The sequence below is a fragment of the Pristiophorus japonicus genome, chromosome 2, assembly GCF_044704955.1.
Source record: "Pristiophorus japonicus isolate sPriJap1 chromosome 2, sPriJap1.hap1, whole genome shotgun sequence".
NCBI classification, from domain to species: Eukaryota; Metazoa; Chordata; class Chondrichthyes; family Pristiophoridae; genus Pristiophorus; species Pristiophorus japonicus.
In genome coordinates, this window is record NC_091978.1 from 157334131 (window position 1) to 157350690 (window position 16560).

A 16560-nucleotide genomic window follows, 5' to 3' on the forward strand; every position below is an offset into this window, starting at 1 on the left:
ATTTATCAGCCTTCAATCCCATCAATTTCCCCAACACAATTTCCCGACTAATAAGGATTTCCCTCAGTTCCTCCTTCTTACTAGACCCTCTTACCCCTTTTATATCCGGAAGGTTGTTTGTGTCCTCCTTAGTGAATACCGAACCAAAGTATTTGTTCAATTGGCCTGCCATTTCTTTGTTCCCCGTTATGACTTCCCCTGATTCTGACTGCAGAGGACCTACTTTTGTCTTTACTAACCTTTTTCTCTTTACATATCTAGAGAAACTTTTGCAGTCTGTCTTAATGTTCCCTGCAAGCTTCCTCTCGTACTCTATTTTCCCTGCCCTAAGCAAACCCTTTGTCCTCCTCTGCTGAGTTCTAAATTTCTCCCAGTCCCCTGGTTCGCTGCTATTTCTGGCCAATTTGTATGCCACTTCCTTGGCTTTAATACTATCCCTGATTTCCCTTGATAGCCACGGTTGAGCCACCTTCCCTTTTTTATTTTTACGCCAGACAAGGATGTACAATTCTTGGAGTTCATCCATGCGGTCTCTAAATGTCTGCCATTGCCCATCCACTGTCAACCCCTTAAGTATCATTCACCAATCTATCCTGGCCAATTCATGCCTCATACCTTCAAAGTTACCCTTCTTTAAGTTCTGGACCATGATCTCTGAATTAACTGTTTCATTCTCCAGCCTAATGTAGAATTCCACCATATTATGGTCACTCTTTCCCAAGGGGCCTCGCACAATGAGATTGCTAATTAATCCTCTCTCATTACACAACACCCAGTCTAAGATGGTCTCCCCCACTATTTGGTTCCTCGACATATTGGTCTAGAAAACCATCCCTTATGCACTCCTGGAAATCCTCCTCCACCGTATTGCTTCCAGTTTGGTTAGCCCAATCTATATGCATATTAAAGTCACCCATGATAACTGCTGCACCTTTATTGCATGCACCCCTAATTTCCTGTTTGATGCCCTCCCCAACATCACTACTACTGTTTGGAGGTCTGTACACAACTCCCACTAACGTTTTTGCCCTTTGGTGTTCTGCAGCTCTACCCATATAGATTCCACATCATCCAAGCTAATGTCCTTCCTAACTATTGCATTAATCTCCTCTTTAACCAGAAATGCTACCCCACCTCCTTTTCCTTTTATTCTATCCTCCCTGAATGTTGAATACCCTTGGATGTTGAGTTCCCAGCCCTGATCATCCTGGAGCCACGTCTCTGTAATCCCAATCACATCATATCTGTTAACATCTATTTGCACAGTTAATTCATCCACCTTATTACGGATACTCCTTGCATTAAGACACAAAGCCTTCAGGCTTGTTTTTTTAACACCCTTTGTCCTTTTAGAATTATGATGTAGTGTGGCCCTTTTTATTTCTTGCCTATGTTTACTCGGCCTTCCACTATTGCTTTTTACCTTTCTACCATTTGTTTCTGACTCCATATTACTTCGCCCTATCTTGCTGCATAGGTTCCCATCCCCCTGCCATATTAGTTTAAACACTCCCAAACTGCAGTCTTCACCTAGGTAATTTGTCTGGCCTAGGCAAGGCACTGGAGTGTTGCTCTTGGTTATCAATGGAATAAAAGGGACAGTGGCAGCATGGATACAATACTGGCTAAGTGACAGGAAACAGAGAGTAGTGGTGAACGGTTGTTTGTCGGACTGGAGGAAGGTATACAGTGGTGTTCCCCAGGGGTCGGTACCAGGACCACTGCTTTTCTTGATATATATTAATGACTTGGACTTGGGTGTACAGGGCACAATTTCAAAATTTGCAGATGACACAAAACTTGGAAGTATAGCGAACAGTGAGGAGGATAATGATAGACTTGAAGAGGACATAGACAGGCTGATGGAATGGGTGACATGTGGCAGATGAAAATTAACGCAGAAAAGTGCAAAGTGATATACTTTGGTTGGAAGAATGAGGAGAGGCAATATATACTAAAGGGTACAATTCTAAAGGGGGTGCGGGGACAGGGAGACCTGAGAGAATATGTACACAAATCATTGAAAGTGACAGGACAGGTTGAGAAAACGGTTAAAAAAGCATACATAGGGTGACATAGGATATACGGCACAGAAACAGGCCATTCAGCCTAACCAGTCCATGCCGGCATTTATGCTCCACTCGAGCCTCCTCCCGTCTTTCCTCATCTAAATCTATCAGCATAACCTTTTATTCCCTTCTCCCTCATACGCTTGTCTAGCCTCCCCTTAAATGCATCTATATTATTCACTTCAACCACTCCCTGTGGTAGAGAATTCCACATTCTCACCACTCTTTGGGTAAATAAGTTTCTTCTGAATTCCCTATTGGATTTCTTAGTGACTATCTTATATTGATGGCCTCCGATTATGCTCTTCCCCACAAGAGTAAACACTCTCTCTGTATCCACTCTATCAAAACCTTTCATGATTTTAAAGACCTCTATTAGGTCACCCCTCAGCCTTCCTTTTTCAAGAGAAAAGAGACCCAGTCCGTTCATCCTTTCCTGATATGTATACCCTCGCATTTCTGGTATCATCCTTGTAAATCTTCTCTGCACACTCTCCAGTGCCTCAATATCCTTTTTATAATATGGCGACCAGAACTGTACGCAGAACTCGAAGTGTGGTCTAACCAAGGTTCATTACAGGTTTAGTATAATTTCCCTACTTTGCAATTCTCTCCCTCTAGAAACTAACCCTATTGCTTGGTTTGCTTTTTTTATGGCCCTGCTAACCTGTTTCTCAACTTTTAATGATTTGTGTATTTGTACTCCGATATCTCATTGTTAACATAAGAACATAACATAAGAACATAAGAATTAGGAACAGGAGTAGGCCATCTAGCCCCTCGAGCCTGCTCCGCCATTCAACAAGATCATGGCTGATCTGGCCGTGGACTCAGCTCCACTTACCCGCCCGCTCCCCGTAACCCTTAATTCCCTTATTGGTTAAAAATCTATCTATCTGTGACTTGAATACATTCAATGAGCTAGCCTCAACTGCTTCCTTTGTCAGAGAATTCCACAGATTCACAACCCTCTTGGAGAAGAAATTCCTTCTCAACTCGGTTTTAAATTGGCCCCCCTGTATTTTGAGGCTGTGCCCCCTAGTTCTAGTCTCCCCTACCAGTGGAAACAACCTCTCTGCCTCTATCTTGTCTGTCCCTTTCATTATTTTAAATGTTTCTATAAGATTACCCCTCATCCTTCTGAACTCCAACGAGTAAAGACCCAGTCTACTCAATCTATCATCATAAGGTAACCCCCTCATCTCCGGAATCAGCCTGGTGAATCGTCTCTGTACCCGCTCCAAAGCCAGTATATCCTTCCTTAAGTAAGGTGACCAAAACTGCACGCAGTACTCCAGGTGCGGCCTCACCTAATAGCCTATAAAGTTGCAGAAGGACCTCCCTGCTTTTGTACTCCATCCCTCTCACAATGAAGGCCAACATTCCATTCGCCTTCCTGATTACCTGTTGCACCTGCAAACTAACTTTTTGGGATTATAGCTATAGCTCAGTTGGTAGAGCGGAGGACTGTAGTGGAATACTCAGCAAAGTCATCCTTTGGTCGCTGGTTCAATTCCGGCTCGAAGGAGCTAGTGTACTTTCCAAAAAGAGTTTCATGCACCTCAGCATGTTGTAATTTTTCCCCATTCAAATAATATTCCCTTTTACTGCTATTTTTCCCAAGGTGGATGACCTCACACTCTACGACATTGTATTCCATCTGCCAAACCTTAGCCCATTCACTTAACCTATCCAAATCTCTTTGCAGCCTCTCTGTGTCCTCTACACAACCCGCTTTCCCACTAATCTTAGTGGCATCTGCAAATTTTGTTACACTACACTCTGTCCCCTCTTCCAGGTCATCTATGTATATTGTAAACAATTGTGGTCCCAGCACCGATCCCTGTGGCACACCACTAACCACCGATTTCCAACCCGAAAAGGACCTATTTATCCCGACTCTCTGCTTTCTGTTCGCCAGCCAATTCTCTATCCATGCTAATACATTTCCTCTGACTCCACGTACCTCTATCTTCTGCAGTAACCTTTTGTGTGGCACCTTATCGAATGTCTTTTGGAAATCTAAATACACCACATCCATCGGTACACCTCTATCCACCATGCTCGTTATATCTTCAAAGAATTCCAGTAAATTAGTTAAACATGATGCGTCTGCTTGATTGCACTATTCCTATCTAGATGTCCCGCTATTTCTTCCTTAATGATAGTTTCAAGCATTTTCCCCACTGCAGATGTTAAACTAACCGGTCTATAGTTACCTGCCTTTTGTCTGCCCCCTGTTTTAAACAGGGGCATTACATTAGCTGCTTTCCAATCCGCTGGTACCTCCCCAGAGTCCAGAGAATTTTGGTAGATTATAACGAATGCATCTGCTATAACTTCCGCCATCTCTTTTAATACCCTGGGATGCATTTCATCAGGACCAGGGGAGTTGTCTACCTTGATTCCCATTAGCCTGTCCAGCACTACGCCCCTAGTGATAGTGATTATCTCAAGGTCCTCCCTTCCCACATTCCTATGACCAGCAATTTTTGGCATGGTTTTTGTGTCTTCCACTGTGAAGACCGAAGCAAAATAATTGTTTGAGATCTCAGCCATTTCCACATTTCCCATTATTAAATCCCCCTTCTCATCTTCTAAGGGACCAACATTTATTTTAGTCAATCTTTTCCGTTTTATATATCTGTAAAAGCTTTTACTATCTGTTTTTATGTTTTGCGCAAGTTTACCTTCGTAATCGATCTTTCCTTTCTTTATTGCTTTTTTAGTCATTCTTTGCTGTTGTTTAAAATGTTCCCACTCTTCTAGTTTCCCACTAAACTTGGCCACCTTATACGCATTGGTTTTTAATTTGATACTCTCCTTTATTTCCTTGGTTATCCACGGCTGGTTATCCCTTCTTTTACCGCCCTTCTTTTTCACTGGAATATATTTTTGTTGCGTACTATGAAAAAGCTCCTTTAAAGTCCTCCACTGTTCCTCAATTGTGCCACCGTTTAGTCAACTCTGCCCTCATCCCACTGTAGTCCCCTTTGTTGAAGCATAGTACGCTCGTTTCTGACACAACTTCCTCACCCTCAATCTGTATTACAAATTCAACCATACTGTGATCACTCATTCCGAGAGGATCTTTTACTAGGAGATCGTTTATTTTTCCTGTCTCATTACACAGGACCAGATCTAAGATAGCTTGTTCCCTTGTAGGTTCTGTTCGTCTACCCCAACTAGACTCGCACCCTCCAAGTAATAATTGACCTCCCTATTCTTCCTACCAAAATGTATATCTGTGTTGGAACTTCATTTGCTAATTATATGCCCATTCTGCAAGTTTATTAATGTTCTCCTGCAATTTGTTGCAGTCCTCCTCAGTATTGACTATCATCCCCTGGGCTTCAGAGAAGTATAGGGCTGGATTTTTGGTTTGTTGCCGCCTCTGTTTTTGCCCCGGAGGGGCAGCAATGGCGGCGGTAAGCTCTTCTGGGCGGGCGGCCAGCTTCCAGCACCGGGGTTTTCGGGGCCGGTTTCAGTAGGGCGCAAAGCAGTACCGCCCGCAAGAGGCGAGCTGGTATGCAACAGCCCTGGTTGTGACACCGGCTCAATTTTCGGCTCCTGCCTGATTCGTAGCGCTCCATAGAGCACCATGATGGGACCGCCTCTGAAAGCTGGCATTCCAAGCTATAGCGGCTACTGTGAGGTAAGTAATGTTGACCTCAGGAAAGTGTGATTGTTTTTTTGTGATTTATGTTGTGGTGGCGTGAGTTATGTATTGGGAAAGTTTTTGGTGGATTTTTTTCAGTTTTTTTCTCCCTCAGGCCTCCCTTAGAGCACTCCAAGGCCAGCTGTTTAGCTCGGGATTTTCACATGATCATCCGGCCTAGAGCCCTAACAGAGATGTGCAACGCCTCCCTTACCACTCAGCCCCACGCTCAGGGCCCAGCTGCTCAATTTTTCTGACTGAGGCACAAACTTTTTCCAGGTGGTATCAGGACCGCTCCGCCGTCAGTAACGCCGCGAAATCCTAAAAGCTGAAAATCCAGCCCAGAGAGTACAAAAGTGTGGAAATTATGATGAACCTGTATAAAACACTGGTTCGGCCTCAACTGGAGTATTGTGTCCAATTCTGGGCACTACACTTTAGGAAGGATGCGAAGGCCTTAGAGAGGGTGCAGAAAAGATTTACGAGAATGATTCCAGAGATGAGGAACTTCAGTTACATGGATAGACTGGAGAAGCTGGGGTTGTTCTCCTCAGAGCAGAGAAGGTTGAGGGGAAATTTTATAGAGGTGTTCAAAATCATGATGGGTCTGGACAGAGTAGATAGAGAGAAACTGTTCCCATTGGCAGAAAGGTCGAGAACCAGAGGACACAGATTTAAGGTGATTGGCAGACGAACCAAAGGCGACAGCGAGTGGTTAGGATCTGGAATGCACTGCCTGAAAGGATGGTGGAGGCAGATTCAATCGTGGCTTTCAAGAGGGAGCTGGATAAGTGCCTGAATGAAAAGCATTTGCAGGGCTATGAGGAAAGTGCGGGGGAGTGGGACTAGCTGAAGTACTCTTGCAGAGAGCCGACACGGGCTCAATAGGCTGAATGGCCTCCTTCTGTGCCATAACTATTCAATGATTCTACACACACAGCCCTCTCTTCACCCCTCTTCGCTCTACTCGCTGGGGCACCAACACAACAATGTAATGGCAAAATCTTATGTTGTCTAATCCCTTCCTCTTCTTCAAGCGCTGTAGGCCACAAAATCCTAAAGTCCAAATGAACAGAAAGTAGACAGTCTTCCAAGAAATCAGTGTAACCACCTTTTCAGGGGATGAAAAACAAAGCTTCTTCTTCCTCTCTCCCCCCTCCTGGTCCTTCTCCAATATGACTTGGGTCCTTCTTGGATTTTTCCTTCCCCTTGGAGACTCGAGGTCTGTTTTAGCTTTCATTTTCCTTTTTTCCCCCTTTTCCCTGTTTCTTCAAAGCTCCGCTACAACTTCTCTACTTTTGTGAAGACCATCAATGATTGTTTCCTTACATAGAATATTGGTGAGGCAACTAGGGATAAACAAATTCTAGGTCTGGATTTTAATTGTATGAAGTCTCCATGTAGGGGAACATCTGGCCAGCTCTGATCATAATATAACTTGGTTTAATCTTATTGGTCTATCCAAGGCTGCAGCCAATCAAATCCTGGTCCCAGATTTTAAGAGGGTTAACTTTAAAAATTTGGCTGAAGATCTGGCAGAAGCCGACAGGGCAACCCTACTAGATAGGCAATCAAGTATTAAGGACAAATGGGGTCAATTTGCTCTTTGCTTGAATCTTCCATACTTCAACAGAGTCAGGGATAGTTCCCTTGGACTGAAAGCTGGCTCATTTTCAAAATAGGGGATAAATCACAGCCAGGAACTACAGGCCTATCAGCCTGGCATCCATTATTGGAAGGTGCTAAAAGGGATCATAAGCGATGCCCTTTATGTATGCGCACTAGGTCCGTGCAGCAGAGCAGGTCTCCAGTTGTCTTGGGTAATCCTTGCCACTGGACCATGATCTAGCTCTGTCAAGCCCGTGTGGTGGCTGGTGTGCAATGGCCACCACACGTTAAAAAAATCCACGCAGAGGCATCTTCCACCCTTGAGGATGTAGTTCAGGTTCTTCTTTCGAAACACTGGTGAACTCATCCTTTTTTTGGCATGGAAGCAAGTCATCCTCGTTTTGAGGGAACGCCTATGATGATGATATGATCACTAGGAAATGGAAGAGGCCATTAGAAATTTACAACACAGCTTCTGAAAAAATAGGTGATGCCTAACAAATTTGACAGATTTTTGAGGAAGTCACGACAATAGTAGATGAGGGAAATCCAGTAGACAGTGTTTACCGGAACTTTCAGAAAGCCTTTGAAAAGGTAACTCACACTAGATTACTTCACAAGATGAAATCTTGTGGTATCAATAGAAATTTGAAATGCTGGATTAGGAACTTGCTCCATTCCCGCAGCCAAAAAGTTGTAGTTAACGGATGTGGTTCGGCTTGGAAGACAATGATCGGTCCTCGGCCCGCAAATCTTCATGGTCTTCATTAATGATCTGGAAAATGGTGCTGGGAGTATGGCAAGTAAATTTTCAGATGACACCAAAATCTCTGCAAGGGTTAAGATGGTAGAGGAACGTAAGTAAATCCAAAAAGTTTTAGATGTGCTAGGGGAGTGGATCATACATTGGCAAATGGCATTTAATTTAGATAAATGTAGTGTCATGGATGTTGGTAGGACCTGTATGAATGAGGGTTCACACTACCTGCACTTTTTGGGCTGTCTGTGGGACCAGCACACGAGTTAAAAGAGCTTTCTGCTGAGCATGCAACGAATTGTGTAAGGAGGCTTAAAACAAGGATACCTCCACAGAAATGGAGGATGGTGGAATGTGTAAGGGTCATTCAGCCACATCCGTGATGGTCTGAAATATGTTAGATTGGTCACTTGTGTTCATAGTGCCATGTATGTAACCTCTATGTAACACCACTGCAATACTGTATATACTTAAGCAATGCACACCTTGACCACAGGGGGTGAACTTGTGGGAGACACTCCTTACCTGGTCATCCAGGTATATAAAGGGAGATCCCACGCAGAGTCATCACTTCTTGGTCCCGTGAATAAAGGTTCAGGTCATAGAGTGACCTTGTCCATAGAATGTACCTCGTGTGTGTCTTGTGCCATTGAGTAAGGACTTTACATTGGCGACAAGAAACGGGAATCAACGACCCACGAGAATGGGCACTGGTAGCACAGAGGAACGGTACTGTGTTGGTGAGGACTGGGACGATTTCATTGAGAGGCTCCAACAAAGCTTTGTCACGAAAGAATGGCTGGGAGATGCAGCGGCCGACAAGCGAAGGGCCCATCTGCTGACCAGCTGCAGACCTAAGACTTACGCGCTCATGAAGGACCTACTAACATCCGAAAAGCCGCAGACAAAACCTTTGATGAGCTCAGCAAACTAATCGGTGAGCACCTCAAACCGGCGAGCAGCATACACATGGCCCGGCACAGATTCTATACCCACCGACGTCGTGAAGGACAGAGCATACCGTTCCTCGTTGCAGACCTCCGGCGGTTGGCTAGCCTCTAAGTTCACAGATGCCTGCAGGGGGGAGATGTTAAGGGATTTCTTTATTGAGGGCATCGGTCATGCGGGGATTTTCCAATAGATAATCGAGACCAAGGACTTGACTTTGGAAGTGGCGGCGTTGACGGCTCAGACTTTCATGGTGGGGGAGGAGGAAACCAAAATAATATACGTGCGCAATTCTGCCTCCAACACAGCGGGGGATCAGGGAGTCAATATCATAAACGTGACTCAGAGCCCCGCAGGCAGGCAAGGGCAGTTCGACACACCACAGGCAGCAATAGACCCCAAAGCAGGTTTTCAACAGAGACAATGGCAGGCTGAACGGACATTTACACCATCGCAGTAGACAATGCGGTCCGGGATGGGGCCATTAACACCCACTAACAGGGTACTCAAGGGCAGTCAAAGGGGCAATCAGCGAGGAATGCCGGATCATAGCTCCTTTGTTCACAACAATGGGAATCTCAGCTCATGCTGGAGGTGTGGGGGCAAATACTCTGCCAGGACTTGCAGATTTCAACAATTTGTCTCCAGAAATTGCAACCTCAGTGGCCATTCAGCTCGCATGTACAAGAAGCCTGTAACCAGGCTAATTTACGAGGCGGACGAACCAGAAGAGGGGTCTGTGATGCAGGATTACTCCTGGGGCAAATCAATGGACGCTGAAGTTCAGCGGGTTCATGTGGCAAATATTCACGGTTCATATACCAAAATGCCACCAATGATGATGAAGGTTTTATTAAATGGCATCCCTGTACTCATGGAGCTGGACACGGAGGCCAGCCAGTCACTCATGAGCGTTCAACAATTCGAAAAGCTATGGCTACTCAAAACCAGTAGACCCAAACTAGAACGCATTGAGACACAACTACAGATGTATACCAAAGAAATCATTCCAGTACTAGGCAATGCAATGTTGGCGGTCACACACAATGGATCAGTAAACCGGCTGCCACTCTGGATTGTCCCGGGTAATGGTCCCGCACTGTTGGGAAGGAGCTGGTTAGCTGAGATGAACTAGAAATGGGGGGATGTGCACGCAATGTCATCTGTGGAGCGAAGTTTGTGCTCACAAGTCCTACAACAATTTGAGTCACTATTCCAACCTGGCATCAAAGGTACCAAAGTAGTGATACGCATCACCTCGGACGCCAGATCAGTGCACCACAAAGCCAGAGCGGTGCCGTATGTGATGTGGGAGAAAATTGAGAGCGAATTGGACCGTTTGCTGAGAGAGGGCATCATCTCGCCCGTTGAATTCAGCGACTGGGCAAGCCCCATCGTTCCCGCCCTAAAAGCGGATGATTCTGTCAGGATCTGTGGTGACTACAAGGCCACTATCAATCGGGTGTCCCTACAAGACCAATACCCGCTCCTGAGAGCGGAGGATATTTTCGCCACGCTGGCAGGCAGCAAGCTGTTTACCAAGTTGGATCTCACTTCAGCCTACATGACCCAAGAACTGGCCGACGAATCTAAACTACTGACCACCATCACTACGCACAAGGGACTGTTCGTTTACAACTGGTGCTCGTTTGAAATATCGCAGCCACTGATCGAATGCCAAAGAAACATGGAAAGCCTGCTTAAATCCATTCCTAGAACAATCGTATTTCAGGACGACATCCTCATCATGGTTTGTGACACCGAGGAATATCTCCACAACCTGGAGGAGGTGCTACGCCGACTGGACCGGGTAGGTCTGCGACTCAAGAAGTCTAAATGTGTGTTTTTGGCTCCTGAGGTTGAGTTCCTGGGCAGGAGGGTTGCTGTAGATGAGATTCAGCCCACCGAATCCAAAACAGAGGCGATTCGACGAGCGCCCAGGCCCGGCAACACATCGGAGTTGCGTTCATTTTTGGGACTCGAACTATTTCGGGAACTTTCTGCCGAACTTAAGCACGTTATTGGAGCCGCTTCACGTGCTCCTGCATAAGGGTTGTGATTGGTTTAGGGGGGACTGTCAAGAACGGGCTTTCAATCGGGCGCGGAACCTACTTTGTTCAAATAAGTTATTGACCCTGTACGACCCCTGTAAGAAATTGGTTCTGACATGTGATGTATCGTCCTATGGGGTTGGGTGCATGTTGCAGCAGAGTAATGCTGAGGGCCAATTACAACCTGTGGTTTATGCTTCCAGGCCGCTCTCTCAAGCTGAACGGGGTTATGGGATGGTTGAGAAGGAGCCACTCACGTGTGTCAATGGTGTAAAAAAAATGCATCAGTACCTTTTTGGCAGGAGGTTCGAATTAGAAACGGACCACAAGCCATTAACATCCCTGTTGTCAGACAGCAAGGCTCGCAATGCCAACGTGTCAGCCTGCATACAGCGATGGGCTCTCACGCTGGCTGCTTATGACTACTCCATCCGGCACCAGCCTGGCATAGAAAATTGTGCTGATGCGCTCAGCAGGCTTCCACTGGCCACCACTGAGGGGGCAGCGGAGCAAAGCGCCAAGATGGTCATGGCCGTTGATGCCTTTGACAGCGCAGTCTCCACCATCACAGCCCGCCAGATCAAAATCTGGACAAACAGCGATCCCCTCCTATCTCTGATTAAGAAATGTGTCCTGACTGGGGATTGGGCGCCCGCACACGGAGCATGCCCTGAGGAGGTCAGACTGTTTCACAGGCGGATGGATGAGCTCTCCATCCAAGCTGACTGCCTACTGTGGGGCAGCCGGGTAGTCATGCCCCAGAGGGGCAGGGAGGCATTCATCAGGAAACTCCACAGTGAGCATCCAGGCATCGTTCTGATGAAGGCCATTGCCCGGTCACATGTTTGGTGGCTGGGAATTGATTCAGACCTGGAACACTGGAATTGATTCAGACCTGGTGCACGACGTGTGCCCAACTGAGTAATGCCCCCAGGGAGGCCCCGCTTAGCCCGTGGCCCACCAGGCCATGGTCACGCATTCATGTAGACTACGCGGGCCCGTTCATGGGAAAAATGTTTCTCATTGTGGTAGATGCGTACTCGAAATGGATCAAGTGCATCATTTTGAATTCGTGCACGACATCCACCACTGTGGAGAGTCTATGTGCGGTCTTTGCAACCCACGGCTTGCCGGATATCCTTTTTAGCGATAATGGCCCATGTTTCACGAGCTACGAATTCCGGGAGTTCATGTCGGGCAATGGCATCAACCATGTCAGGACAGCACCGTTCAAGCCGGCCTCCAATGGCCAGGCAGAACGTGCGGTCCAAGTCATTAAACAAGGCATGCCCAGGATTCAAGGACCCTCCCTTCAATGCCGCCTATCGCGCCTCCTGCTGGCTTACAGGTCCCGACCGCACTCGCTCACGGGGGTCCCGCCCGCTGAGCTACTTATGAAACGAACACTCAAAACTCGGTTGTCCCTCATTCACCCAGTCCTGACTGACATAGTTGAGGGCAAGCGCCAGTCCCAAAACGAGTACCATGACCGAAATTCAAGGGGGAGATGTATAGAAATAAATGACCCCGTATTCGTCCTCAATCACGCCCTGGGGCCCAAATGGCTTGAGGGTACTGTAACAGACAAAGAGGGGAACAGGGTCATCATGGTTAAACTTAACAATGGGCAGATATGCCGCAAGCATCTGGACCAAGTAAAAAAAAAAGGTTCAGCATAGACACTGAGGAACCCGAGGAAGAGCATGAGATGGTGCTCACACCACCACCACTGAACGAGCAACAAGAACATTCAGCAGCATGCACAGTCCCGGCGGTCAGCCCGGACAGGGCGGAATTACCACAGGTGACAGACACTCACACCAATGCTCAACAACCAGAGCACCAACAGTGGCGCTCCACGAGGGAGCGTATACCACCTGAAAGACTTAACCTATGATCCCAATAAGACTTTGGGGGGGGGGGGAAGGTGATGTCATGTATGTAACCTCTATGTAACACCACTGCAATACTGTATATACTTAAGCAATGCACACCTTGACCACAGGGGGTGAACTTGTGGGAGACACTCCTTACCTGGTCATCCAGGTATATAAAGGGAGATCCCACGCAGGGTCATCACTTCTTGGTCCTGTGAATAAAGGTTCAGGTCATAGAGTGACCTTGTCCATAGAATGTGCCTTGTGTGGGTTTTGTGCCATTGAGTAAGGACTTTACAGAGCCCATTCGGTCAGGGCAAGGGGCGGCGTGTTTCGGCTCCTCCCACACAGACTGCAGCGCGTTTGCAGAAACGGCCTGCCAGGAGCTACTGCACATGCGCGCAGACTCTAGCGCGCATGTGCAGAAAGCGCCGGGATCTGGCTCCGCCCCCAATCCATTGGGCCACACTGCGTCACGACGGAGGAGAGGCTGGGGAGCAGCCAAAGTACGGAGGTCTTTTTTCGGCACGCTTGGAGGCGGGCAAAAACGGTGCAGCTCGAGTGAGGGCGCCAGAAAAAGAGGTTATGGAAATTTGGGCCCTTTATCTTTCAGATGCCAATTTTTGTGCATTTCCAATATTTTGGGGTTTTACTTAAGATTGCCAGCATCTGTTGTTTTACTTCTCGTCATAATTCCTCCACTCAAAACAAAATATATGCCTTTCTATTTACTCACATTCACCAATGCCTGCACTTAAAAGAGAATTACAGCAATTTAATCCATAATGAATCATATATTTTTAAAGGGACTTCGAAAATTATATTATACATTTTAGCATTTTAAATCATATGTTACACATAACAAATTACCATGGAATATTGCTTTCAATATTTCTTAAATGCAAGACCGATTTATGGGGATTTTCTCAAAGCAACTAGAGTCAAATTCAGAATTTTAGACCTACATTTGTGTACATCTACAGTGATAAAGGTTATGTAAAAGAGTGCAGAACAATCTACACATACTGAAACATGTCAGTTAAGTCAAAATGTAAATATATATTCTCAGTGTAACAGAGTTATGCCACTTACATAGTTTGACATACTTTCCCAAGAGTTTGAAAAGAGTCACATTACTGGTTTCTGATGGAGAGGATTTAGACCGTCGACCAAAGAATAATCCCAATCCAATTAAGTGCATGAGCACACCTGGAAAAGGAAGGAAAAGCACAAATTGAGGACTTGATTCACAAACTTTGTTACTCTGTTAAAATGTAGATTTTTTAAAAATCTGCAGACAAATGCACTGCAATAAATTAACAAATGTTTCTGTGCATTAGCACTAAAATTACACTTTTAAAATAATTTAGTTTACAGCTTCCTTCTCAAATGTTTTCAAACAGATGGTCAATAATGATAATAGAAATAAAAGTAAAAATGGAGTGAGTCACTTGGCATTTATAACAACCAAGGCACAATCAATTCTCAATGCTGACCGCAGGGGGCAAGAGTCTATGGTAAAACTGGCAAACAATAATTGAGACACAAGTCTTTCTAACACATATACAAGGTATTGGTGAGGTCACACCTGGAATACTACATGTAGTTTTGTTTTCCATATTTACGAAAGGATATACTTGCTTTGGAGGCAGTTCAGAGAAGGTTCACTAGGTTGATTCCAGGGATGAAGAGGTTGACTTATGAGGAAAGGTTGAGTAGGTTGGGCCTCTACTCATTGGAATCCAGAAGAATGAGAGGTGATCTTATCGAAACGTATAGGATTATGAGGGGGCTTGACAAGGTGGATGCAGAGAGGATGTTTCCACTGATAGGGGAAACTAGAAATAGAGGGCATGATCTTAGAATAAGGGGCCGCCCATTTCAAACAAAGATGAGGAAAAATTTCTTCTGAGAGTTGTAAATCTGTGGAATTTGCTGCCTCGGAGAGCTGTGGAAGCTAGGACATTGAATAAATTTAAGACAGAAATAATTTCTTAAACGATAAGGGGATAAGAGGTTATGGGGAGCGGGTGGGGAAGTGGAGCTGAGTCCATGATCAGATCAGCCATGATCTTATTGAATGGCGGAGCAGGCTCAAAGGGCCGTATGGTCTACTCCTGTTCCTATTTCTTATGTTCTTATTATGTTCTTATAAGGGTATATGACAGGGGAGGGTGAAAAAGAAAGCAAAGTAAGTAAACTAAGAAGAATGTGTTTTAGGATTTCATTAGCATCAATGCAAATCAACCCAACAGTATCCTGCTGAAACAAAATATATTTTAATATAACTGCAGTACTTATCATAGATAAAACAATAAGGTTCAAAATGTAAAGGAACTGGGAAAAAGATAACACAGGTGGAGCCTACATGTGTGTAGACTGTAGCCTCATTCATTCAGCAACTGTTTTATGGAGGCCCTAAAACAAGCAATTTACATTTAAGTCAGCATCAGCAAACTTTTCATTTCACCTGCAATTTCATCTCTCATTTCTGAAGACAATGCTCACATTAGGATTTGGTGTCAGAGGTACTGTCAGCATTCTGATACCTTGCTCAAGTGACCATTCTTCATGCGTGAGCCTGGGCAGTGTATCAGCAAGCTATCTGACCTTGGTGGGTATCAGAACCAAGCCCAATCATGTCCTTACATACACATATGAACTTTCCAGCAGGGGTCACTGGATATCAGTCAGGAGTTGGAACAGAAATGCATTTTACCCATTCCTACCCTAAGCCCAGTGAATCAATTTTGGCACCCCACTGCAACCCCAGTTGAAATCGGTTAACTCAGCACAGACAGGAAGCAAGTCTGTGTTTTCTTGGCCTGTTGACTTAGCACTGCACTGCACAATTAATTTCCCCACTGAATCATAGGTAGGGGGCGAGGAGAGTCATCACGCATTTACTAAGTTCGCGTCTATGTGAAAATTTCACACCAGTAATGTAACTACTGTGTGAATGCACGGGTGTCTGGAGTCCATTAATTGTGTGTAACCAAGGTTAACAGAAACTGAAACAACTGGCGGATTTAAAGCAAACCCACATCTCGAAAGAACAGGCAAATGTGCAATCTGCATATAAAAGTTGCAAATAAGCCAAAGTCTTACTTATAGGGTAGGTCTCTGATGTTACCAGAGGAAGAGAAATGCAGAGTGCCCTGTAGTAGGAGATGGCATACAAACCACACATTCCAGACTCCACAACTGGAAGAAATGAAGGCAGAAAAGTTTGTCCAGAAAAGCAGACTGAAAGAGTCAGCAGTTATCGTAATGCCAGGTCATTGGATAAAACTGGCTAAAGGAGTGTTCTTCTACTTTGGAACTGAAAATATTACATACAGTTAATTTCATTTACATCATACATGCTTTCCATATTAAAAAGGTCAAACTCTTCATTAAAAAAAGTATTTGGCAATTTTTTGTTTGTAGCAAGAGGAAATCATAAAGAGATGAGGATGGATGTTATTTTTCTTTAGTATATTGTGTTTCAGTGATGATGTCATGAAGTGAATGATCAAAAACAAAGGTTTGCCAAGGATTTGCATGAAGATGCTTCACCTTTAATAAGTGAAAAACTAAAAAAAAAACTACA

At 45.2% G+C, this 16560-nt stretch overlaps 1 protein-coding gene across 2 annotated transcripts in view; it reads right to left on the bottom strand.

Moving 5' to 3' along the window:
* Positions 1-16560, bottom strand: part of LOC139241781 (PGAP2-interacting protein-like) — a 244748-nt gene that overhangs the window by 108440 nt on the left and 119748 nt on the right. For both annotated transcript variants that reach the window (XM_070870083.1, XM_070870084.1), the window contains one exon: positions 14061-14177. In XM_070870083.1, coding sequence (XP_070726184.1) covers positions 14061-14177 — 117 coding nt within the window. The remainder of the gene's footprint in view (positions 1-14060; positions 14178-16560) is intronic.